The 26,879-nt window shown below is 37.3% G+C and overlaps 1 protein-coding gene across 4 annotated transcripts; it reads left to right on the forward strand.

The window, feature by feature from the left end:
- On the forward strand, positions 1-25,946 carry LOC131775416 (protein FAN-like). Of its 4 annotated transcripts, none has more exons than XM_059091520.2 (39): positions 1-529; positions 5,435-5,614; positions 7,802-7,900; positions 8,472-8,550; positions 8,837-8,892; positions 8,970-9,063; positions 9,165-9,233; positions 9,405-9,449; positions 9,652-9,704; positions 10,089-10,129; positions 10,614-10,705; positions 10,943-11,014; positions 11,348-11,447; positions 11,840-11,933; positions 12,447-12,529; positions 12,940-13,019; positions 13,855-13,945; positions 14,243-14,306; positions 14,755-14,806; positions 15,319-15,439; positions 16,106-16,237; positions 16,390-16,432; positions 16,536-16,635; positions 17,046-17,172; positions 17,599-17,689; positions 18,589-18,651; positions 19,689-19,747; positions 20,221-20,288; positions 20,655-20,722; positions 20,918-20,979; positions 21,474-21,535; positions 22,090-22,146; positions 22,571-22,594; positions 22,702-22,759; positions 22,869-22,922; positions 23,585-23,623; positions 24,243-24,345; positions 24,565-24,674; positions 25,361-25,946. In XM_059091520.2, the coding sequence occupies exons 1-39, from the start codon at positions 504-506 to the stop codon at positions 25,453-25,455; spliced, it is 3,006 nt and encodes a 1,001-aa protein (XP_058947503.2). In that variant the 5' UTR covers positions 1-503; the 3' UTR covers positions 25,456-25,946. The 4 variants fall into 4 exon arrangements, with proteins under 4 accessions (XP_058947503.2, XP_058947502.2, XP_058947504.2 ...); XM_059091519.2 differs by lacking the exon at positions 1-529 and adding an exon at positions 4,743-4,868; XM_059091521.2 differs by lacking the exons at positions 1-529; positions 18,589-18,651 and adding an exon at positions 4,743-4,868.
- The last annotated feature ends 933 nt before the right edge of the window (positions 25,947-26,879 follow it).

A 26,879-nucleotide genomic window follows, 5' to 3' on the forward strand; every position in this document is an offset into this window, starting at 1 on the left:
TATTACGTCGTGGTCGTTTCATGTGTTAACGTGAAAAAACGTGAAAAAGCGTGAAAATTAAAAACGTGAATGTGATAGCACCTTGGCTTAAAGGAAAACTGTTGTCCGTGGGATAATTTACATCAGTTTTGTGAACATATCAGCGTAAGAATCGATGAGATAAGTTTGTTACGGAACAGCCGCGACAGAATACGTCTTACAAAGGAACAGTGAATGACAACTGATGTTTTTTTCATAATAAGTTTGGCTGTGAGGAGCATTTGATATCTTGCTGAAACAAGAGGCATCGTGCCTTAATCTTCCCATAAATTTTTTCTAAGAATTGCTTTGTTTGCTGGCTAAGGGAAAAGCGAGAACTGACAAGCAAACCGAGACAAGTACCAGTTTCCTGATGGGAGGAAACTAGCGGTTTCCCAGACGTAAGCGTGAATAAACCTTTGAATAACAAGTTTTCGCCAACAGAAAGCCAAGTGGAACAAGATATTGAGACGAAAGGTTGAATAATGTTTGGAGATTGTTTTCCTTGTCTGTAAGTACTAGAAAATTTTATGTTTGCTGATAAAATAAAAACATCCGCTTTCAGGGCGCTGATAGCGCCGGTAGTAGCGCATCGCAAAACAGGATCGTTTCATTTGCATTGATATCGATATCATTTGATAAAGAGGAAAAAACTTACTTTAAGATTGAATTCAAAAGGCCTTAAATAATACTTGTTTAGATAACAAATTACAATTCGATTTCAAGAACTTGGATGAATTAATGTATCGACACAATTGGGAATATGTTAATTTAGCGAATTAGTGTACTGTATCCCCTCATTTTTCTGAATCAAAGACGATACTAACAGATTTGCTCAGCCTTCTCTGTTCTCATGTCGCCGTATTTTTTCATTGCTTTTATCCTTAAAGAATAACTTGTAAATTAAAGCAGGTTTTTATTTATTTGAAGGAAACTGTGGGAAAATTATGCGCAAAATTTGTGTAATTTTAATCTGATGGTCGAAATTAAGTCTGAAAAGTCAATGCGAGTGATGAAAGGCGGATGATAAGTATCAGAGTTTGTGTGCTAAATATTTTGAACAAATTCTTTATTGATCCATTTTTTCGATTTCATTTTTAGCATAAAAAACGATTGCGACTGAAACTGCTTTCAAAATAAGGCTAATGGCCTTTCTAACGATCACAAGGGTCCATCGCCTCCTTATGTTATTATTTAATATTGGATCACATTCGCTAATAATGCTCTCTCATTTCAAAGATAGTTGAAAATCTATGCTATTGGAAAAAGTACAATTGATAGAGGGGTCAAATTGTATAGGAAACAAATCAAACGGTTGTTCAGTGTCGTTCGCAACAAAAACAGAATCGCAACAATTTTGTAGTTTGTACCCAACTGACTTTAGGTTCAAAATTCATACAATACGTCCCTACAAAAGAAAGAATGAAAATCAGAATGTAACAAGAATTTTATACCAAAATATTTCCGAAAGCAAATAGTTTTTAGCGATGTGCGATAACATAAGTCTTGTATTAGCGCTTTTCGATTTTGAAATTAAAACCGAAATAATCCGGGATTGCTTTGTTATTGTTTTTGTACATTGTAATTGGTCCAGAAAACTCGCGCCGCTTTCTCAATTATTCAGGTGCAAAACTAAACCTGACCGCGACTTAGTCGCCGTCCGTGTTTTCCCGCGCTTCAGGCAGTTTGTTTGTTTTCACTTTCAGCTCTCATTAGCTCCTAGAGACTTTTACTTGGGGTAGAAGAGCACAGAAAACGTCATCACAATGAAATGTGCTGCATATATAATTATTCACCTTCGATTAACCTTGAAACGTAAAAATGTGTAATTTGGAGTTGTGCCCACATTTACTAGTTGTGTTATTTAGGTTATAAAAACTGGAATGTGTAAATATAAGCTGACTCACATCTATGTTAACTAGGTGGTATAGAAATGTGGAAATGTGGAAATATCTGGAAATATAACTATGAGTCTTCAGTTTACCCACATTTATATTAGCTTGGTAGTCTGGAAATGTGAAAACGTGGAAATCTGGAAATGTGCATATTAGTCTTAAGCTTACTCGCTTGTATCTTAACTCGTCCAGACTACTAAGTAAAGGTACATGTAAGTTAGCTTGAGACTTATCTGCACAATTCCAGATTTCCCCATTTCCACATAACCAGATTTTCCCGTTTTCAGACGACCAAGTTATGATAAATGTGGGTAAGCAAGAAACTTGTCTGCCTATTTTAAGGTTTCTGCATTTACTAATTTCCAGATTTCCACATTACTAGACTACCAAGTTAACATGCATGTGAGTTAGCTAATATTTACACTTATCAGTATTTTAAAGCTAAAAAATTTGAGTGGTTAAAGTGGGCGGTTCCAATCACACATTTTCACGTTTCAAGGTTACTCTGAGTTGGTAATTTCATGTGCAGCTCACTCCCTTGTGATGACGTGTTCTGTGCTCTTCTACCCGAAGTAAAGCCCTTTTAAAGGTATTTTCCTTTCTTTTGATCGGCTGATGTGATTTCTTTGGGTTTGGTTTTACGACATTCAATCGGAAAGCGCTTTAGATCAAAGGTAAAGTTGTAACTAAGTCGCGACTGCTTTAAGAGAAAATTCAGTACAGTTTTTTTGTCTACAATTTGATGATTGAATGCCCTTCAAGTAATAGAGAAAATTATCCGACAGAGGCTTTTGAACAAAGAGATAAAGAAACCTGGATTAAAATTTAACCTTGGTTTAGCGCTAACCAGCCTTTGAACAGCTGGAATAAGGATTGTATTAGTCAGTTACTTTAATTCGCTTCGTGATTGGTCTAAAATATTCGCGCCACCTTCTCACGCAACCAATGAGGTGTGGCCAATGTAGACTTACCGTGACTAGGTCAATTTCATTTTCACGTGATTCAGGCAGTTGGCTTGTTTTATTGGCTCCTACATTTTGCGAAAAATTAGTCCTGAAGATTTTTAGGTGAGACACGCAACGCGAAGATGAGCGTTCGTGAAAAATTATCGACAAAGGACCGATTGTCTTTTGAAAGAAAAATTTCGGCCGTTTTTCGGTAGGAAATGAATCTTATTTGATCATTTATTAACAGGACACACTGAGTCCGATATGGTTTGCTTCAGGTGTAGGATGGATGTACCCTAATTTTTATAAAATAAAGCTAATGGTCAGCTTCGAAGGGTCATATTTTGGAAACTTAACTTTGAATTCAAAAGTTTTACAGACTCTTCATACGAGTCCGCAGTAGCCAGGTTGGCTTGGTCTGCGGAACGACTCAAGTTTGTCGTCTACTACCTTGGCAACACTATTGCACCAGTGCTCTTTCACTGAGCTAATATTTCAAAAACGTAACTCTGTCTTCACAACGGAAATTCTCTCTAGCTAGCTGTCATAATCAATACACGATCTACCAAGTTTCAATTTTGTTTTGTTTTGTTTTTTAATCAACCTTGTGGAAGCAGTTTGAAATTAGAACTTAATCGTATTTTGTAAGACGCCGTGACATTCTCGGCACATTTCATGGGTGACAAGCATACCCAAATTTCTTCTTCATATCAGTCAATCTTTTTTGCTTCAGTTGACTGCGAAAATCATCAGTCAGCAGTTCGGTTCTTCAATTATTTTATTTAGCAGGACACAGAGATTTATGGGAAATAAATTTTAAAACTCTTATTTACTTCCTTTTTGTGAAATCAATCGAAAATTTCTCAACAGAGGGTTGCCTCTGTGAAAGAAATATCTGAATATCTATTTAGCTTAAATATCAATTTCACGAAGTCCAATCTTCTTCACTTTGTTTATACATACAAATATGTTCTTTAATGGAAATTATCAATTCACTTTGAAGGTTTTCAGTTATCAATTACGCGTTTCCTTCACGCAGTTTCTTTGAGCATCTACAAAACAGGAGAATGAAATCGCGTTCGTGAAAGAGTTAGCAAAACTTCCAGCTCATTACTAGATCACAGGCCTGTATTTTTTTTATAGATTACGTTGGTAAACATTTTATAAAATTTTCTCTTTTGTTTTGGCATGACCGACATAATAAACTTCTTTACGCAGTGAATATTCATGCTAAGCATAACTATTTCCTTTTCAAACCCGATTATTCTAAATTATTAATCGCTACTTGCCAAATTTTCCATTAAACTCGAAAGCTTGTTTTGATCAATTCGACAACAGAAAAGGAAATGTTTATTTATCACATACAAAAACTTCCTTCAAAAAGTCACGATTTCGAGAAGGTGCTTCCTTCCAAAACTTGCAATAATGTATAAAATTGTTTTAATGATTTGAAACTTATCTGCTTGTTAATATTACCAAAAAAGGACTTGTTTAAAATCGCCTCAAGGGCAGGAAAGATCATTATTTGCATTTTTGATCCACAAGAGAAAATTTGCACGATAGTTCAGTTCCTTTTGATCATTAAGAACTTTCTCTTTATGTCATGAAGGGAAATTACCTCAATTTGTGGACTGAGAATCAATGCAGAACCAAACCGATCGATACTCGCAGATGAAAGCGAAATACGATTTTGATAAACCTACATTTCTTAATATGAATTCGATAGTTTCTGAAAATATGACAAGAGAAAGTTGGCGTTTCTGGGAAAACCTATTGTACGGTTGTGATCAAAATTTTAATGATCTCACACCTATAACCACCTGCCAGATCGCGAGTCACCATAACAACTCTTTCTTATGACAATTTTATCTGCTGTGTTCTTATCGCTGTGGTGGTTTTTTTGTCAACTTGTTGCTTTGACGAGCGCTTTTGTGATGAACCATGGGTTTCCAAAAAACCTTGCGCCTCAAAGGAAAAACAACTTACGGTTGGATGCGGTTGTTAAAAGGTGAAATGTTTGCAAGTGCATTCCGCGAAATTGCTTATGGTTTAATTTTTTAAGCCGAAGACCATCTGCTTTTAAACCATCTGTTTTGGAATATTCCTGTCTGCCAAATGCAGAATCCCGTCGCTGTTTATTCTCTGGGAGAAAAACAAGCTGAAGAATAGTGCACGGCAGCGACAAAGAAGAATTTCAGTGTGTAGTTTAACTTTTCCAAAAGAGGCGATAGGCCAACATCTTTTGTCGGTTGAGAGTGTTCGCGATTCAATTGGTCAGACCACTGAACAACAAATCAAGAAAAATTGCCACATGTGGCATAAATGATTGCTAAACATAACCGCACTTTATAAACGCTTTTAGAAGTTTCTTTGACCGGGTTTAATAAATTCGCTGGTAGATTGATTTCCATCCCGCATTGACGTATGCAAATTAGCTTGTTGCGTATTGTCTTCGTACGAAAACAGCCCAGACCATTACAAGTAACCAACTCAGCGCAGTTTCTGATCCATGGCGCGGTGTTTCGAAATCTGCTGAACTATAACGCGATAATTTGCTTTTTTCACGCTCCGCAGGGCTGCGACAAGTATCGGAAGCAATGTACGAGGTAGTGTTCACACAATAGCCGATAAATCAATGGCGTTGTGGGATAAAGTTCGGAAGCGATTGGGAAATTCGGAGAACTCGGCTGGATGCAGTTGTGGTCGAGAATACCCAAATAGTGAAAGTGTTTTTTACGAAGATTACTTCACGAGGTAAGCGGCAACGGTAATTGTTGGGTAAAGTTTACAGAAGTTACGGTTTTGTAGGTTTTTAGGTTACAACTGGTGGTAAAACACGCTCGGTTTCGAAAATTTCGAGTGGTTTTAAATATTTGAAAGTAATTTGGAGGTTCTTTAAAGCTCGTTAGTTTGTTGGTAATCCATCAAACGAGCGGTGGAAGTTTCTAGTTCAGTACGAGGGAGTGAAAATGGCGTTTTTACGCGGGCCATGATAACAAAGCAGTAACTTTACTGGAATTTCCCCCTTGAAACGGCAAACTCGATTCATTGAATCGTAATGGACGACCATTTCCGGTGTGAGATCAGAAGTGAAGGTTTTTTTGAATAATTTTATTCCGTGTTCGTAAAGGAGAAAGCTGTCGCAGAATTTACTTTTACGCGCATTAATATTTCCGCCATGGGCCGAGGTCAAAGAAGAGAAGAATAGAAAGGCGCGCCTAGGACTGGGCCCAAGAGCTTTACTTATTTACAAAATGGCGGAGCTTTCATACAACTCAAGTTCTGGATTAGAGCCCCATACAATTCCTTTGAAAGAGAGGTAAAGCCTACATGGTTTAATTCAAAATTTCCGTTGGATGTTTTCTGCCATTTTCTTTATTTTACAACTTTTGTATTAAAGCCAAGAATAGTGCGGTAAAACTCAAAAGTTTATTGACCATTATTGACGCCGTTAAAAAAACAGCTGGTTTAGTGTTTTAGCAAGTTTTCTGCTAATTCAACTTAAAATTTCTCATTTTTCTTGAAGATGTGGAGAAGATTTAATGGGAAAATTTGGTACTGTATCTTCAAGATTGATCTTGTCACCAGTTTAGCGGCCTGTTAATTTGTAAGGTTACATATCTAGCTTTCAAGAATAATCCGTGGGGTTTATCAATTTGTTTTGACAATATTATTGATATCACTGATCAAATATTGAGATTTCTTGAGGTAGATTTTAGATTAACAGACCTAAGAACACTGGATTTATGAATTTTTTGCCTACTTTCACAATTTCCCTTTGGAAAAAAATGTTATGTCTCATCTGCATTCTTGTTTTGATATTTGCTATGGTAAATATATTTCACTTTCCTCGAAAGAAGAATTTTTTTACGGTCGGAGAATTTCATAGTGTATGATAGGGCAGTAGATTAATTATCTGAGGATTATTTAAGCAAGTGAAATGCTTTGCTTAGTAGTGATAGGTACATATAGAATGTGTCTAGACACAAAACAATTTACCCCCACCTTTATAAGTCTGGGGTTGATTTGATGTATGATGTACAATCCAAAATAATTATGACATTCTGAAATGCAGTGTATGATAGAAATCTGTAATGATGATAGAAATAAGGAAATTAAATGTAACCAAAATCACATAAGTTTTTTTAAGATCTATTATTAATTATTGATGGTGCATGCTGCAGATGTTTGAATGAATGTCTTATTTTTCCTTGAAGGTCAAAGTGTGTTTATGAACCCAAATTGAAATTTGAGATAGAACCGAAATTTTTACATTGGCTTTTCAATATTAAACATATTTAAAGTTGTAGGAAAAAATCCTTCAGATTTCTTTTAAAAACTGGAGATGTGGTAATTGTGTATTTAAATAGAATAAATTAGTCTTCTTGGCCTCAGGAACAGGTATTAAAAAAAGGATGATTTTCGCTTAAAAATGTGGCCTATTCAAATTAACCCTTTAACTCACAGTAGTGACCAAGACAGAATTTCTCCTTATGATATCAATACAATATCAAGCAGACAAGTGATGAGAATAAAGAGAAATATCAGTCAGAGGATTATCAGTGAATCCAATAGCAAATTCTCAAAACTAATATCACAAGAGCTGTATGGTAGATAGTAAGGAGAATTACTAATGAGATCTAAGGAGTTAAAGGATTAATATGGTCACTAATTTGTAAGTTGAGATTCAGTAAGCTTGGGTTGCAGTTCAGTGTTAACTGGTGAGGAAAAGAGTTTATACTGTCTTAATTACTTACAGTTGCAACACACTGTTCCATAATTATGATATCAATAAAATTCTTTAAGGGGTTATGTCACTAATATTGTAATACACAACTTTGAATTTGATGACAAATTTAATTTTAGTTAATAATATATTAATTTCTCATCGCTTTATTAATTCACAGTTTAATTTGTTTCATTTTTCACTTTTTCTATTAGATTCTCCTTGCTCCTGTTAGAGCCTGGAGAGATCTACTTTGAAGATTTTAGTGTTTTTCATTACCCAAATCAATTTTCTGAAGAGGAGGCAATAAAAAGGTACACATGTATGTATTTGATGGGTTAAACTCTCTTACAGTGGAGTTACACAGGTCAGGTAGTTTAAGAGTCAGCTTAGCAACCTCAACTGATTTGTATTGTATTTTATTCACCATAGTGATCAAAACGTAAGTCATTAAGATGCTGCTCCTTGATTGGTTGCAATCTGTAACAGGTCATCCTTCCACTATTTTGTCGGGCTTTGATGACAGTTTGTTGATTCATTTATTATCATGGAAGAAGAGAGGCACTTTGATAGTTTCTTGCCTAGGGATATATCACTGTAAGCTTGGTAAGGCTTCACTACATCTCCCACAAGGGTTTCTTCAGTAGAACTGTTTATTCAAATCCTTGATTCCCCTTAGATAGCTGTCATTATTATATGATTATTAATTTAGAATTATAGAATGGAATAGAATACAGTTGTTTATCACTCAGACATGATGTCTGTATGAGACAATAGGTCTCAGATAGCATTCATTGTAAGGAAAACATGGTAATTATCACGACAATGTGCTATTTGGTTTAATTATTTACTGAAGTATTGTCATCTTTGAATGTTTTTTTTAAGGAAACAAAGAGGAAGATTAAAGATATGTTCCAAGTCTATTCTTTTTGATCCCATAGATACATCTTACCCAATTTTAAAGGTATACATTTAGTTAAAGTTATCTCTGGTTTTGAAGTTTATAAGTTTTCTGTAAGTTTTCTCACCTGTGCTAGGCTTGATTTGTATTGATTGCATGTTTGTGATAATAATTTCATAGCTACCTGAAAAAATTACATAAAAATATGGTCAGGTGCCTAGGCTGTTTTATATGCCAAGGATAATTTTATTTAACAACCCTCAATTCTTTAAGTGTTGGTTTGAAACTACATATAACTGGTTTCCTTTGGTTTTCCCGACTTTACCTTAATTTTCAACTGTGTGTTTAGTTTCCTCTCAGAGAATGTAATGCAATAACTCATTGGTCTGGATCTCTCATGTCAAGGTGAGTTGACATTGCCAGGGAAAGACATCTTTTTTTGAAGAAGATAGAAAGAATTAAGATTGTTTTGTCTCCAACAGAATTGATACCAAAGGAGATGTTCTGGCAATTGAGTCCAAGCAGGTCATAGAAATGAAGGAAGGCAACACAATAGCACCTTATACATTTAGAAGAGTGAGTACCACATCTCTTAATATGTGAATATCTCACTTGTTAGAGCAAACTGATCTTGAATGAATTAATCTGTGATTTACTGTTTTTTTCTCTTCTTATAGGAAAAAGCCAAGTATTTATTTTCGTTCAATTTTGTAGCTTTAAATTTTGTATTACCCCAGTTAGAACAGGTGGGTTGTCTCCTTTTCACAATGATAATTTTTATTCTGAATTGTCTATTACTAAGTGAAAGTACATACAACAATGAATTTCTTTACTTTCTCTATTTTTTCAAGGTGATTATTTTGTTATTTTATTAGCAGTAATTTTAATGGATAATTATTTGTTGTCCTTTCTAACAGCTTCACAGAGCAACTACTCTCATGCCAGCTGATCAACAAGCCATGGTGAGTCTGAGTTAACTTTATGTTAGATTAGTTATTAGGGAGGCTGTTTCTTGTTCACTACAATGAACTGGAATCCCATACAATGTTTTAATACCAAGTGGTCTTAACTACTAAAAAGTATTGGTAGCTGTTTATAACAATTTTGTAGTAGAGTACTGTTAAATCTGTGTAATAAAATTCTGATCAACTCCTCTTTACTTAGATCAATTCAATTGTTCAATCAAGACAGGCAAGAGTTAGTTTTAACACAAGTTGGTAAGTGAATTTTAATTATTGGTAATGTTATAATTTTGATGCTCAATGAGTTCGCTTGAAAATTCTGAAAGATATCTGATGAGTCTGTGGGTAATGATGAATGACTACATGTGAACATAACCTCATCTAAACACTTTGGGGTAGGGGTGGGGCTGGGGGGCTGGAGGACTGGGGGGCTGGAGGGCTGGAGGCCTGGAGTGCTGGGGGGCTGGAGGGCTGGAGGGCTGGGGGGCTGGAAGGCTGGAGGGCTGGGGGGCTGAGAAAATTGTTTATATAAGGCTTTGTAAATGCCAAAGAACTCTATTCTTGCTTAAATGCTGAATGTTGTAATAATTCAAGTGAACCATAATTACTTTGTAAATGTTACATTTTTGGCTTTTAAAGGTTAGAAGATTTACATGAGAAAATTGTGATGGAAACAATGGGTAAGTCAGTCAGCATCTGCTGTTAGTAGTAAAACCACCTGATTATTTTTTAGATATGATGTTAAAAAAATAGGATAAGAGGAAATATTGATGCTGGCCAAGGCAACATCATCTTTTTCTAAGCTACATTGCAAAAGACTAGTTTTTCATAAAACTTAAAATCAACTGGTTGAAGATTCAAAGGTTTTCAATTCTGCATTTCACACTATAATTACAATGTGCCTATGAATGAAGTTAAAATAGCATATATAGAAAAGAAAATGGAAGAAAATTTACTTGAAACAAGAGAAAAAGGAGAGGTGAATAGTAGAAAATGTTGTATCAAATGACAGTTTCTTTTGAAAAGGTTGCTATTTGAAATAAAAAGAATGAAATAGATGTCTGAGATTTACAATGGACTGAGATTTATATTTTAGCCCTCCCCATACTTATCCAACTCCTTTAAAACCTCAGTGCTGATTTTTTCCTTTGTCTCTTATTTCAGCAAAACGAATCACCCCTCTTGTTTGCAACCCAGGCCGCATCATGTTAACTTCTTCCAGACTATACTTTCAGCCATTTAACAATGCTGACCCGGTAAGTTTTTCCAGCTGTTCATTACAACGATGTTGTTTTACTTTGAATATGGTAATCACATCGGGAACATCTTGTCTGAATACTTAAATGAAAGGTTTAGTTCAAGAACAAGAACAACAATAACAAATCAAATAACAAATTTCAAAACTCTTCTTTCTCTAACCAGCGCAATTCTAGATTTCTTGTCTGACTTGGATATATGATTGCTCTTAAAATCAAAATTTTGTTTACTTTCAGTGCCCAGTTGTGAAATGCAAATTATCTAAAATCTGTAGAGTTGTCAAACGGAGATATCTTCTCAGGCATGTGGTGGGTATATCATCTTTACATTGAATTTCTCTGAACGTTACAATGGGGTATGTTCCTTGGAAAGAAATGTGCATGATATATGCTATGAATGTGGGCAATTAAACTGTCAACTGTTTCATCTACAATGCTAAATGACTTGCCCATTTCCTGATAAACATTTTGGTTAAGTTTTTATAAATTTCATGATTGTGAAGCACAAACAGAGTGCAAGGTTGATGCAGATTAAGTTGTCTTCAAAAGTAATACATATTTTGTTGACGTCATTGTAATTATCTTTCCATGTTTATCTTATGCTCAACAATGTTTCTCCAAATTTATTTTATTTTTTTCCAGGGGGTTGAGGTGTTTTCAGCAGATGGTTCTCATATGTATCTGATATTCAACTCTCCAACAGAGAGGGATTTGTTTTATGACAAAATTATTCAGCAACCAGGTTCAGTGATCACTTTTTTATATTAAACATTAGCCTAAAAATTCATTAGTCTACTTCACAGACGTTGTTTGACTAGCGTCTTGCGTTACAAAGTTACTGCGTGACGAACTTGTTGCGTGATTACTTTCAACAGCTGCCTCTCATTGCTCTTGGCCCGGCATGCATCAGCGTAAAGTCATTGGCACCCATTTGTCTAGGATAAGGTCTTTTCAACTAAGTTAGAAAATGAAGTTAAGGTTGTAAACATACCTGAAGCCATTCTATTTTACTTTCAACCAAAACCTTAGCTAAGGTTTGAGGAAGTTTACCCACAGGTATCATAAAAGATTGCCAAGAAGCCAAGAACAAGGTCAACAGCTCACCAACTGATGCGCCTCTTTTTTTTTTTACAGAAGTTGAATTAGAAGACACGAGACAGGAGAACATGACGTTAAGATGGCAGAATGGAGCGATCTCAAATTTTGAATATTTAATGTACCTAAATAGGTTAGTGTCAAATTAGTGTCATAAACTTTGAATAAGTTGTCGAGCTTTGTGTAATTTAATGTTGTATACCGTAATTAAAATACTCCGTGCGATTAAAATACTTCTTGGAAAGAACTCTCTTAGTGACCTGCCACGAACCTTAAATCACCATAATTTTAGTTTAAATAGTTTCATGTATGTCTTTTGTGTGTATTCGTTTGTATAGCTTCTTTATTCATTTTTGTATATCACTCTTGCACTTGTATATTTAGGAATCAGGTTATTAAAACCTCGAGTCTTAAATGGTAAAACGTATCTCTACTTTACTTTCCCCTCTTTTCCCACATTGACCGCCTTTTCCCGCTCTTGAGGCCGTTGACATCTATTCACTAGAGTTCTCATTGGCTTCCTTTGATTTGTTTCCCTGTTCTGATTGGTCATTGTCATTATCTTAGCTTTATCAAACTCGTTGAAAGTCTTTAAGTGACTCGTTCAATAGTCACTCGGTTAGTAATTTACCACAATTTCTTTTAGTTTAGCAGATAGAAGTTTCAATGATCTCACACAATATCCAGTATTTCCTTGGGTTATATCAGACTACAAGAGTGCAGAGCTTGGTATGTTTTCAGCTCTATTAGTTAGAGATGCAGTTTACGCCACTACAAATATTTTCGAGATCGACGCGTAACAGATCTCTTTTGTAAGTTTGTGTGAGCCAAGCTGCAAGTCGCCCTTTGACAGCTTTCTAACTACTACACCATTTCTGTTCGCTTGTTTTGCTTAATATTATTATATAGTAAGCGGTTCCGTCTTTAGGATAAAAGTTGTTATTGTAGCTCTTTAAACTACTTTCACCGAATTAAACTTAGAACGCATCTGTGTTGTTTTAATATCCAAACATTTCAACCTTAAATCCCTTATCGAACGTAACTGAAGCAATCAAGGCAGTTCAAATGTTTGCCACATTCTCCTTTGCACAATCAAAAGTGATGTATACACATTAACCTGAATTGAATTCTGTCTTTAGATTTAGAGAAGGGAGAAACGTTCCGAGAATTATCCAAACCAATAGGAGCTCTGAATGAAACAAGATTAGCTCAACTAAAGGTACAGTGTTGACATGCATTGAATCGATATCTTAAGGATACTGTATGGCCGCTTGGGGATATGAATTTTGCCATCTCGAGTTAGTAAAGGTAACAACAAAAGTAAACCTGAGTAAATTTTTAAAAGACAACAAAATTGTACGAGTCCGTAGGGCAAGTGCAATTATTAGTCTTTGAAAAATTTACAAGTGCCTATTTACCCCAAATTGCACTCAAAGTCATTTTGTGACATGTTAATAATTTACATGATTATCGCATCATAGAAAGTCAAGACGGACGAAATTTCGGCAGCGCGCGCTATTTGTAATTTGCACTCGTTTTACATGGAAAATGCATTCGTTTTCAGCCAATCAGACGCGCGTAATTTTTTCATGTTCATTATTAATGATATTATTGAGAGATGCTGTGAGAATTTGTATCCTCAAGCGGCTAAGTAGTGCTCTTTTCATTGTGCAGAAGCAAACAAGCATCTGATGGAAGTATATGAAATGCACAACCTGAAGACCTTGTTTCTTTATGCAGTGATCATCTACAGGAAATGTTTTCAATTCATGAACGCACAGAATATTTTCCTTTTGGAAGAAAATTTAATATTTTGTCAATAACAGACGAATTTAAATTCTGTTATATCGATGAATTGAGCAAACTCTTCTTAAAAGCGCACACGTCTTTACCTGATTGACATGACTACATAATATTCTAATACTGAGGTTGCAGTTGAAAAAATCATTCTTTATCGACAAACTAAAGTACTTGTTTTCTTTTGTTGCCTTTCGAAGTCGGCCCTGTTTATCAAGCGAGTGAGATGGTATCAATGTTTTAACTCATATTTTCAGGAGCGATGCAAAGAGATGCCTGATCCAAAGTTCTTGTACGGATCTCATTACTCCACCCCTGGATATGTGTTGTACTATCTTGTTAGAGTTGGTAAGTTTAGGCCGTAGGACGCTTTTCGCTTGAGAGTTGTAAAACCAAAACTGCTTAAAGCGCGGGAAAACGCGGGCGACCAAGTCGTGATTGATTTTCGTTTTACATCTGATTGGTTGAGAAATTGGCGTGAGTTTTCTGAACCAATCACAGAGAGTAGCAAAGCAAAAATCAAATGATTGGTTTTCAGCTTGAAGCGATGATAAACGAGAGCAGATTACAGTTGACTTGATTTTGTCAGAAATTGATGATAGTTAGGCGTAAAAGTACTTATAAAGGCCTTGTTTCTTTTCACAGCTCCCGAATTTATGCTCTGCCTACAGGGAGGAAAATTTGATCAACCAGACAGATTATTTAACAGGTGCATAAATAAAACAATTTCTTATTTAATAAGTCCATTTTGGTGTAGGCGGTATGATTTTGCTAAAGAGTTGAGTGAGGCAATTTTGAAATATGTGATGATGGACTTCAACATAAGTCAAATCTCTGGTGGGAGTTGAACGTGCACTATCTTCAAAAGGAAGGTACAGGGTGGTTTGAAACGGGAGTAGGACTTGGGAGAGACGCCAAAGCTAAACGTCGAACGTTCGCCTTTTGAGCTTCGCGTACGGATGAGTATTTTCGAGAAAAAAGAAAAAATGCTAACTCAGTATTTGCACTCTACAGAGATGTATGTGTTCTGTCAGACATGGCACCATAGTTGTAAGGGTAGTCCAAACAATGTCGATGGCAACTACATTCACATGTAGACCGTAGTCTCTTATCATCATTTGTAACACTCACTGCTGTGTTGTTTTGTGGAATTACAGTATTGCTGAAACGTGGGAGAATGTTTTGACGGGACATGCAGATGTCAAAGAGGTTTGTGCCAGTTCAGTGAATTAATTGATTCCCCTCCCTCACTCCCCCTCCTCCTTAAACCCTCATTTTTAAATTAATGCCTTTTCTTTAAAAGTAGCACTCTTAAGAAATATGTTAACGAATTGGAAACTAATCTTAAGGTAGGCTTGCTCAGTAAAGATGTTTAACCTTTTGCCATATGCGTGCGATCAAGAAAACTGATTCAGGTATGAAAAGCCAGTAGGGACGAGCACCATGCTACTGTCACACGAGAGGGAAAGAGCGCGGCAAAATGAAGCGTTTTCCGCGCTCCTGGTTCATCTCGCGCGTGACTTGCCTCGCTCTATAAATGATGATATAAAGATTTCAAAGAATACTGAAATAAAACAAAACAATTTAATAAAGAACATATACGATAAAACGACATTCTACTAGCGAGTAAAGAGAAGTGTCATACATTTCCTATTTGGAGTTGTTGTTTTAGTTCTGAAATATGTTTCACCGGAGAAACTTATTTTTTTCATTTCAAACAGTTGATTCCAGAATTTTTCCATTCATCTGGCGAATTTTTGTTAAACAGTCAAAGTTTGCCATTGGGCTGCAAACAGGACAAGACAAAAGTCATGGATGTTGAGCTTCCAGCCTGGGCCAAAGGTGGGACGAAATTAATGAACAACTTAGCTCTCATTATATGTATCTGTATACTTTTCAGCAAACAGGTGTTGGTAATTAAGAAAATAAGCACTCGGAACAAAATTTCCTGATTAATCAACAAATTCTCAGCACTAGTCGTAAGAGAGATTTATAGACGCAGGTAAGGGGAATTCAGTAATGTTAGTGCCTCTTTCTGAAAGGTTTCAGACGTAGCAGACTGTAATACACCATGTCGCTATAGACTAGTGAGAGCCCAAGTTATACTTGAAATCACAAGCGACAGCAGATTTGTACCAATTGAGATACAGCTGCAATTCGACTGGTGAAGTTTTCTTTGAAAGTTTCTTCTTGACAAGTATCCCTTGGCAAAGTAGATGAAATGATGTAAAAGTTTATTCCTCGACTGACCTTGACAACTGACTCGTCTGTTTGAACTATGAGACTAGCAAACAAAAAACTTGTCAACAACGAAATTTGCTGGTCTATGACTTGAAAATATTTCCCTGAGCTCTTGGTTTTTACATACAGCGAACAAATTTTCTTCGACAAGTGAGACTTCGTATATCATTAAATTTGGCGTTGGTCTTACTTTATTATAGAAGTAAATGAATAGCATTGGATTTATAATACACTAACTTGCTTTTTTTATATTTTCACGTGGATTAGATCCGGGGGATTTCATTCGGAAGAATCGTGAGGCTCTTGAGTGCCCGTATGTCTCCGAAAAACTTCACAACTGGATCGACTTGATATTTGGATATAAACAAAGAGGACATGATGCGTGGCAAGCAGACAATGGTAACAGTTTATGTTGCATCTCGCTCTCAGTGGACTCAGACTTTGCTCTCTGTTTCGATTACTTAGTTCAAAGAAACTTTAACCAAAAGCGCCTAATTTCTTATTTAAACTGTTACTAATAAAAAGTGTTATTTTTTTACCTCTCTTCTCAGTGTTTTACTATTTGACGTACGAGGGAGCTGTTGACTTAGAAAAGTAAGATGAAAACGTTCTTTGCACAGCTTTCGCTAAATTACTGCTTGCAATTTTCTGATGATGACCCGTTCATGATAGAACTTACTCTTCCCTCATTATTAAGGATCGAGGATCCAAACGAGCGGGCGTCTTTAGAAGCTCAGATCCTGGAATTTGGACAGACTCCCAAACAGCTGTTTACAAGTCCTCATCCACAGAAACTGGTAAAATTTTATCAAAGTCATGTAAGGGTAAACTGTAGCAAAAAATATCATGTTTCGTTCCGTTCAATATATATCCAAAACGCGCAGCCGAGCCTCTCTTCCCTTGGGATGTCGATCGATAAATTGAAGTCGGAAGTATTTTCTATGTTTCCAGGCCACTTGAGTATGCTTGCACAGCGTGTATGAAGTTGTTGTAAATATACATGGTCCAACTGACCAAACACCTCTTACCTTTCAACACCCCCCTTTCCCCCCCCGGCTAATCGCTTCTACTTTACATCAGGTCAACTCATTCAGGGAAAAATTAGGATTACATAATGAGAACCATACTTCTAGAAAATCCCCGACAATGAAAACTGAAAGTACATGTTTCACCAAGTCACTAAGAAGATAAACTTTATTTACTGTAGGTGACTGGAGCCAGTCCTAGCCCCAGCACAGACCCGACACCCATCAGTAGCAGTGTGTTGAATGGAGAGAATCCTAGCGAACCAGACTCTAAAAGTCCTGGCAGTGTGCCAGTAATTAAAGTTAATGGTATGCGTAACTAATTTCCTCGACTTATGGCTTTTTGAACGCAAAGCTCATTTAATTGCGGGTGCACTACTGATTTTATGTTTTGTTTTGAGTTTTAATGACAGAGTTTCACTCTTTAACGACGAACTATGGGGGCTAAACTCCTTGGTATAGTTATTGAAAACATATCCAACAATGTGTTAAAAAAACACCACTTTTTGCCAGTTCAGACGTGAACACAGCACCTCTACTCCTCCCTCTATCAATATTGGTAAAACTAAACAATCACCACGTCTTGGTTAAGTTTACGAAGCGCACTAAGGGGAGGGAGGGGGGGGGGAGAACAGGCAACACTTTTCCGTCATCCCCACTCTATTCTCTGTCGCACAGACGCATATGCAGAGCATGCTGGGTGTTGAGTTGAAGAAAATACACTTTTTCTTTCAGTTGACTTTGATGAAATGTTCAGCAATACTCATTCACAGTGGACTAACATGGAGAAACTTCAGCAGGCAACGTGCCACAAATTACACAAAGAGTGAGAATAATTATGTAATATGAAGAAACATGTAACGTGATGTGTAAAGTGTTGTTAGCGAGAAGGCAGTGGATAATGTGTACATTACAGATTGGCGATTCTAAATGAGTGATAGGCATTCGACCCTCTTTCCTTTATTCTAACATTTCTTCGTTTCTTTGGAGAACTTTCGGCTTATCTGGTATAGCCAAGCCCCTCTTTACCGGTAGGACCTGCCCAGTTTGTGGCCAGAGGAAATTCTCATGCTCTCTCTGATCTACAAAACAACTTGTCCCCATACCCTTTGTTTGTTGTGATATTTCTTAAAAATTCCTTTCTATAGTGGAGCTGTCACAAGTTTGCGTAATTGTGGTAATTTTAAGAAAAATTCTCATCCAAAACCAGTGGTTACTTTTCAGGCTATTTCCCTTAGGGAGAAACCATTTTTTTAAATCTGATTTTGACTATTTTCAAGCATTTTTAAATTTCATATGTCATAAACTCTATAACTCGGTTATAACATTGAAAATCTAACAGGATTGGTGTCCATGCAAAATGTTATTGAAAATGTGACGAAAACCTAAATTTGTCCTTAAACTGTCTCAGTGCACGAAATATCCATTTTCGTTAAACAAAACAAGCAAATAATAAGCCAACAAATAGAAAACAACCATTTAATACTTAAGCTGGTTGATTTGAATCCTAAACCGCGTTTTCATCATCTTAATTTTTTTTTCACTCGAGGGAATAAGTGTCTGAGTGATAAATATAAATACAGTAACCGAGTTTGATTTAAAATAATGACAAGAAAAACGTTTGAGCCTGCAATAAACTCTGTCGGCGACGAGATACTTATTCCCTCGAGTTATAGGATGTCTGAGGGGCACTGTGCGTATGTTAACCTCGTGTGTCCTATGTAGGGAATCTTCATCTTGTTCTGTGAATGTCAATATAACCAACGGTCAACTCACGCAACACAGAAGGTAAACTTTTGTTTTAAAAGCTGCTGAACATAGAAATGCATGAAATACATCCAGTCGTGAATGCTAAACAGAATATTAAACTCCAAATGAGCTATATCGACATTAGTCTAAAGTTAACCTGTCTTCAAACAAACGCCCACCGTGAGTTTGGTTTTTTTGCTTCTAAACAATACGTGGGTCACTGCTCCTTGTTAATCTCTGGCTTGTAACAGACAAACTATTTATGACGGGAAATAAATAAAGCGCAATAAATCGCGGAAAGATAAAAAGTTTGTACAGCAAAGATTGCCGAAATTGAAAACATTCCTGTGCGCTAACTATGAAAACTCACCACTTTTCGAATTTTTACCAAATTGCCAAAAGATAACGCGGTATAGGCTGAATTTAAAATTCCTAAATAGTTTCCTGCAGCATCAACACAAGCTCTTTTCATTTTTTCTTCTTTCTTCTTGGAGTAATGTTTGATTAATTGAGCACTCTAACTTTCCTGCTGTATGAGACATAGATTACACTCGGTTGATCATATGTCAAGCATTAATTTCACACCAGAATTGAATCTCTACCGCGCACTCGGGAACACACACACTCTCTTATGTCTGGCTTCTCAGTACTATTGCTTTTGTTTGATCATAGCCTCCTCAAACAAGTCTCTTGAACTCGCTTTGTGTGCGGACTCTCGTTCTCTTACATGCTCCAATTAAGTTCCTTCACGTTGAACTCATCTTATTGCTCACGTGTTCGTTCTCACCTTCAACTTTAAAACGTTCACTTTTAGAAATTACAATAACTCTTGCGTAAGTAATTATACCGCTCATTTTACTGTTTTAGTGAATCCCTGTTGTTCTAGTAAATCCCAGACAGGGGTCAGTACAATTGGGGATTTCTCTTAACAGCAGCCACCGGGTGCAAAGCCTGCAATCAGAGTCCCTCGCTTTTATCGGGGATAGCAAGTTTTTTGTTCTGTTTTTGATTAACATCCTTGTAAAGTTCTTCCGGTTTCATATTTTTCTAATGCCATATGCGTTACTTCTTTTCAGCACGGTTACATCAGTGAGACTATCAAAGGACTGTAAAAATGTCTTTTCTGTTTCTCAAGGTAAATTAGAAACATCGTTGCTAGAGAAATAAAGAGGGCAGTTTCCCAACCAACAAAAACGAGCCCAAACCCAGCAGAGAGTAACTGCTCTTAGTCTTAATTAATGTGGTTGTTTGCGATCGACGGGTAACAGTTCTGATAGTTTACCTCGAATCGCTCGGTAAATTAGATTCGTCAATGGAACATGTTTGAGGTAAACGCTTTGCTGAAGAGAAGCCAGATTGCTTGCAAAAGATTATCGCTAATAGCGACTCAAATTTTCTCCTTATTTTGCTTTGTGTTTCTGTTATGTCCCGTTAACTCAGTGAACGCTTGGAACAGGATCCTCATATAGTATCCTTATATGACAGAAAATTCTCCAAACTAATTTACAAGCGGCCCCTTAGGGAGAAGAATTACGCTCTGAGCTTGGGGATTTAAGGCGTAACTGCGACTCTCTCTATATTTACAATTGGTGGTATCTCGCTCCTCAGATACACAACTGAAGATGTACTCATTAGAAACCAAACAGCAAGTTCGTGGAATCAATCTATCGTCAATGGTAAGTGTATCTTCGTAGAAAGAAAACCAGTGATTTTGACTTCGGGATACTAAACTTCTATTGCTACGGAGGTATTCCGGAAACTATGACTCGGTGCTTGACCGTCTGAAGTACGAATCAGAAGGTCGTAGGTTCGACTCTTAGAGGGAGCACTCGCAGATCTTTTTGTCCGAGTATGCCTGTGCCATTCACATCATCTTTCAACTACGGGAATTGTTTCTGTAATTTGATCGGCATGAAATATGTCGCACGTCTGAGATCAGAAAGTTTGAATATGTCGTCGTTGTAGCCTCAATGATAATTTCCTGCTATAACCGGGACTATTTTACTATAATTGATTGTTGAAAAGGTTAATTCCTTTGACAGGCGCTTTCGTCTTGTGCCATTATGCCGGACTCAAAAACGATCATAGTTGGATCGTGGGATAACAAAATGTGAGTAACACGCTTAATTTGCTGTTTCCTTTATGTTTCTAAGAATTTTTTAGGGGTTTCACCCTACTTCTCCTTCAAGTTAAGGTTGCTTTAGCGCCTGCTTACCAGGGCAGCGGATAGAAAGACACTGAATCCCCAACAGTTTTTAGCGATCGCTCTGGAGTGTTAATTTAACAACATTCTTTGTGTTTTTAGCTACATTTACTCTGTTGAATATGGAAGAGTTGTGGACACCAAAGCGGGACATGACGATGCAAGTAAGGATTAGCCACAAGAACTGAATATAATCATTTTAAACTACGTTTTGAAAATAATCCAGAATTTGTTTTTAACTCTACTCAGATTGATTTGTCTGGGAAGCTCGCGCTAAACTTCCCCACCAATAAATTATTAAACCAAGCCCAACACCGACTTGGTCTCACGAATTTTCCCGCCCTTCTTCACATGTATTGACTTGAGGATTTTGCTTTTTCTGCCGATTGGTGGTTACGATTACTTTGGTTTTGGTTTTTCGACGGAACAATGCGATTTAGGGGAGTACCTGCATAAAGATAACCGAGGCATTAGTCAAGTGGTAATAACTCACGCTACATATTTCCAAATCTTCAGCTTGACAGTCTTTTTGGGCCGGACACGAGATCATATTTTGGGACTTATGTCGTTGATAACGGGACGGACACTGTAGAACGTGTTTTGTGATGAGAAATGAAGTGAAAAACATTGAATTTTATTATTCTCCCTCGTTCCTTAGTTTCATGTTTGTGCTGGAATGATGGTATCTTGGTGACTGCTTCGTGGGATTCTACAGTCAAGGTAAGCTTGAATTTTTCAGTGGCTACGTATGGATTCATTAAATCAACTTTTTACGTAAGGTAAATGACGAACAATGTTTTAAAAAGTATTGTTCCCCTCCTGTCTCCTTCAATCCGGAAACCAACGAGTTTTCATGCAGCAGAGAAGTTGCTAACTTACGGCTTGCTTATAGCCTAAATCTGCCTCAATAACGATTCGGAAACTTTTTCAGACATTTGAACCTGTTTCAAAAACTAAATTATTTAAACGGGAGAGGCAGCAAGTTTTCGTGACGAGTACGTTAGCCTGGTATTTCGAGGATTCTGAATTCGAGTCCAGCTCTGAACACTAACGGAATTTTTTCGCAGAAGTTCCAGTACAACTTAAATACCGTTGTCTACCTCCTGGTGACCGAAGATTTTTGTCATGTTACGTTTGGTTTGGATTATTTGTTTGTTGTCGAGTGGAGACCCTGTACTGGAGTTTATTTCCACAGTAAAGAAAGCGTTTACGTGTGTGATTATAGTTTACGCCGGGTTACATTTATGTATCTGTTAAATTTTATTCACTCCAAGGTGTGGAAGTTCTTTCCAGAACCGGATGGCAAGAAACCCTCGCCACCTGAGATTTTGGTAAAGTGCGCGTTTTAATTCCTATTAGATAAAGGGATGTTTGTAAAACAGGAAACGGGAAAACAAAGTTTGGGACCGGAAGTATCGCTGTAGTCTACATAGCAATTCAAGATGGCGGATTTCAACACGGAAAAAGGGACTGAGCAACAGCCTTGAGTTAGTGCTCTTGGAACTCGGTCGTTAGAGCAAAGTTATATAAAGCGGTTATTATTGATTACTTATAATGCGGTACAAGTCCAAAAAAGATCTGGCTCTAAGAAAAGAAACATACGGTATTTTCTTGTCAGAAGTTCTTTCAATGGACTGGGAGTTGTTTTACATTCAGTCCTTGTTTGTCATGTTGATATCAGCTGAGAATCTGGCTAAGACATATTCTTGTTCTTAAACATACAATTCATTTGTTTGTCTTCCATTTTCTTTCCAGGCTGAGCTCGAACATGACACTGAGGTATGTTTGTCCTATGTTTTTCGAAGTATGTGAATCGTTTCCTCTGTTCCATCTTAATTCTCGTCTTTTGATTTCATTCTAAATCTTGGTTTTCGTATTTTTTGAAGGTGAACTCTGTAGATCTTGATCCTACAAACACTCTTGTGGTAACAGGCACCATGGATGGTAAGCACCTCTTTGGCTTATGACGTATCTTATTCCCTCCCCACGCCAACGTCGTTCCCACACCCATCCTCCCGATAGTAATTGATCGCTGTTTTCTTCTGATTGTTAGGAACTGTAATGCTTTGGAACATTGATCAACAAGCGGCCATCAGTCATCACCCAAGTGAGTACAGCGTTCAATTTAATCGGAGAACTACAAATGAATAGAAGAAAATTGATTCAAAAGTAAAGAAATCTTAACCCAAGCAGTCGACTCTCTTTCTTTTGACCACTCAAGAGAAATGTTAAATTCAACCAGAAATTTTTTTCCGTTTTGATTGCATAGTTCATAAGGGATCCGTCCGTCGCTTGTCGACGGGCTGTCGGATGGTTCTATCGTTTGAAACCCTTCCTGTTTTCTTAATGCAAAACCACTGCAAGCGAACAGAGTTGGAGAGGGAGGGTTGGGTGGGTGGAAAGGACAAACTTCTACTTTCAACCTCTTCAAACTCCTTTAATTGATTTGTGGGCGAAAATGTGGTTGGGTAGGGAGGGCTAGAGGTGCCTTACCGACCCCATCTTCGTCGAAAAACGGTCTTTTTAATGATAAATGAAATTGAAATTCCCCCGATATTCTACAATTAGGCATTCTTTTCTGCCAGGAGGGTGGTGAACACTTCCCTTAAAAAAACAGAGAGCGCTTCACGCAGCAGCCTTGACGTCTATTAAACAGCTCATTCTAAGCATTCTATTTCCGAGTTTGATTATCACTCAAACACTTTGTCTTGTAGACGATAATTCTGTTTGCGAGAAAAGTTAACGAATGTTTCTTTTGCTCTGCATTAGTTCATAAGGAGACTGTGCATTCAGTTCTTTTCAGCCCGGGTAAGACAGGCAGATTTCTTTGCATCAAACTGTACATATAGTTAAATGGAATGTAACATAAGTAACGACTAGGAGCAAATCTTGTCAGTAGCGTTTTACAGGCGTTCTGTTAGCGTCTTAGGCGTCAGTTAGCGTCGTCCTTGTCCAGGGTTATTCCTTATCAGGCATGCGTTGTTTTCCAATGTACTTGCGTTGTGTCCGCTGTTTTAGAGCGTGGCGTTGTCGTCGTTGAGGAAAGCAAGTTTTGTATAAGACACCCAAGAATTGGGAGAAAACCTGCCAAATTACTGAAGTTTAACCCATTACACCCTAACCTCAGTATGCTTGTTTTCCATACTGTTCTCTATACATTTCTTAATATGCTAATAAGGAGAAATTGTTGAACAATCAAGAGCTTCCTCCGGTGATCATTTCTTTTATTCTCGTGACCTTAATGTGTGAGAATTTAGATGGTAGGAACGATTAAGGGTCAAATGATTTAGATCTACACAACTGAACCCCTTACAATATCTTCTATGATAGTATCCTCCGTTGCCCTATTTTATGCTCATCCGTAAGGAAGTAATATTGCAGTCATCCATATTTAGATAGTACCTAACAGGTACCGTTTTTATTTCAGACGGACAGCGGATTCTGTCGTGCGGCGCTGACCATTTCATGAGAGTGGTGGACGTCCATACAGGGACAGAGGTGTATTCCAAAGATGTGGGCGAGGAAATCAGGTAGGTTATCACAGTTTGTTTCCCTGCTTTGGTCCATGCGCACGTACTTAGTGGGAGATAAGTATCTCATAGGCCTCAAAGTGTCGAAATCGCCTATGGTGGCTCTTCTTTAGCAATGGACTCAAAGAGGCACGGAAAATAAAGTATTTTTGTACATTGTTTGATGCATATATTTAGGGTTTTGTTAATATAGTGACTTTCCATTTGCTTTTTTGTTAGATGTGCTGTGTGGGATGGTCAGATGGTACTCGCTGGTGGTGAGTCTGGCTACCTCCAGATCTGGGATCTGATAAATGTGCAGGAAGTCAGCAGAATCACAGCTCATGAAGGTGAAGTAGATCAAAGATTTAAACTTTTAATTTCACGTCGATGTTGAAATTCTGTAGCTCTGTTGATTACAAACAAGAGAGTAAGTCGCTGAGAAACCTTCCAGCTTGTTCCAGGCGTTCAGTTAGTAAGACGGATCGAAATAGTCAACGGCGCGATAGTAGAGGCAGATTGAACGTGAGCGAGGTCTGGGTCGGGCTATTACGCGACCCGACCCAAACCTCCCTCATTTTTTCTCTTCCCTGTTACTATCGCACTGTTAACATATGCTCAGCAACCGAATAAGATAAAACCGATTTTAAAACCTTTCTCTCTAACCTCAATGTAAGCCTTACCCTAGCTTTTATAATTTCAAGCTTTAAAAAGCATGATCACAAATCATAAAATAGGAAATGTAGTTCGATCAGCACTACTATAGCTATTTAAGACACATTTTATTTTTATGTTTGTTTATTTTTATGCTGATTCCGATTGTAAGCAACCTTTAAGATAAGCCTCTTTACCCCTTGGGAAGATTGCAGTCATGAGGCTTAATAGAGGCAGTTGGCTATATTTGACCCGGAAAATTTTTTACATCACTGTTTTAGTTTTGTAGTGCAAAAAGGAAGACCACGTAAGTATATGGAAAGGCTAGTCTTCGGCATGAAATTTGTTGATTGAAATCAATTTACTTCTCTTTTCTCACCAGGAGCCATTCGATGCATAGATGTATCAAGTGATGGCTGTACTGTAGTCACCGGTGGAGAGGACGGTCAAGTTATAATGTGGAAACTTCACGTTTGATTAAGATAATCCGTCGCCTTCAGTACCCATCATACTGCCGGCCGACAAGATTTCATTTGCCAAAATGGTACAAGCAGTGCCTCGTGTTCCCCTTCCCATCATGCCCTTGTTCTTAACCGCAACCCCCGAATCGTGCGCGTTATGAAAAAGACTGGGAACGAGTTAACTCGTGGAACAATCAGAGTTACGAAAACAATCTAAAGAGCGCCTTCGAACAGAGTCTTGTGCGAATGATCTGGAATCCTGGCTGGTTAATTAGTAATTAAGTTTCAGTCCGTCTTTTGCTGAAAAATTTAGAGATCATTTGACATAATTTTCTTTTTTATTTTGTTTTCGTCGTTGTAAAATAGAGACGATTTGTGGACTAGCGATCAACTTGACCGCAGCCGCAAACTGTTCGCAAAAGCTACTCACATATGCTAAGGGACATTTCGCCCCTTAAAAAAAATATATGTATACTAGCGACATCTTAATGAAAACTATGAAATGGTGTCGTAGGCTGAAGTGCCTCCCGATTTGTATTGTAAATGTATTAAGTGATATAGTTTTAACATTTTGTTACATGCTATGTCTACGTCCCATAGGGAAACAACGTTTTAGATGAAAAAGATAGTTTACTAATATTTATTTGGGGAAGTTTGCTCACACGACGAATTCATAGAATTTATGAATAATCTACTCGACCTTCCTTTTGATCCAGGGTGGTAACGGGCGTGTATGCTTATCTTCCCACCTGTTCCCTTATCCCCCACCGACTCTTTGTCTTCCTCTCCCCTCCCTTCTACTGAATCCCCTCACTTCAGGATGTAGGCCGAGCCAATGAACATCAGGGGCTGTCAGTCTTTTAGGCTATGCATTATCCGTAATTTGTAATTAGAGAAAGTTCAACTCAGCTAATAGAGTCGTTTTTCTTTTGCCACACTTATTTCACGCTTTTCTTAGACTCTTCATTGCAAATGTATTTAAAGACTTATTGAAGTCGGTCTCCACTCAACTCAGTGACCTAGAGTGCATACGCATTTCGTTTGAGTGTCGCAAGATTAAAACCAAAGTAAACACAACAGCAAATCAGGGAAGAGGAAGATATCACGAGCAACCAACGAGAACGGAAAATGTGTGGGAAAAAAAGATGAAAGAAAAGTGGAAAACGTGCTTGTAATTTCTTCGCACGCTAGTCCACAGGCTGACTACACTCAGGCGAGATATTCAATGTGAAAGTTCATTTAGGATGAGTCAGCCAGTCTTGTAGTCTACACATCCTACTACAATCTGCAATGTACTGCAAGTACTCACTGAAACTGAAGGGTTATACAAAAATAGGCTGTGCGACGCCAGATACGAAAAACCACTAAAAAACCACTCTTTAGAAGAGGCCAAAAAATATGTGGAAACGTATTCCTCATCTAATGCAGCAGCACTATACC

Source organism: Pocillopora verrucosa, chromosome 3 (assembly GCF_036669915.1).
Source record: "Pocillopora verrucosa isolate sample1 chromosome 3, ASM3666991v2, whole genome shotgun sequence".
Lineage (NCBI taxonomy): Eukaryota > Metazoa > Cnidaria > Anthozoa > Scleractinia > Pocilloporidae > Pocillopora > Pocillopora verrucosa.

Excerpts from the sequence above, each read along its gene's own strand:
- LOC131775416 (XM_059091519.2), top strand. The coding sequence starts at position 4,795 with ATGAACCATGGGTTTCCAAAAAACCTTGCGCCTCAAAGGAAAAACAAC. Across the intron at positions 8,551-8,836 it reads CATCTTACCCAATTTTAAAG|TTTCCTCTCAGAGAATGTAA; the intron begins GTATACATTTAG and ends CTGTGTGTTTAG. Across the intron at positions 16,433-16,535 it reads GGAGCTGTTGACTTAGAAAA|GATCGAGGATCCAAACGAGC; the intron begins GTAAGATGAAAA and ends CTCATTATTAAG.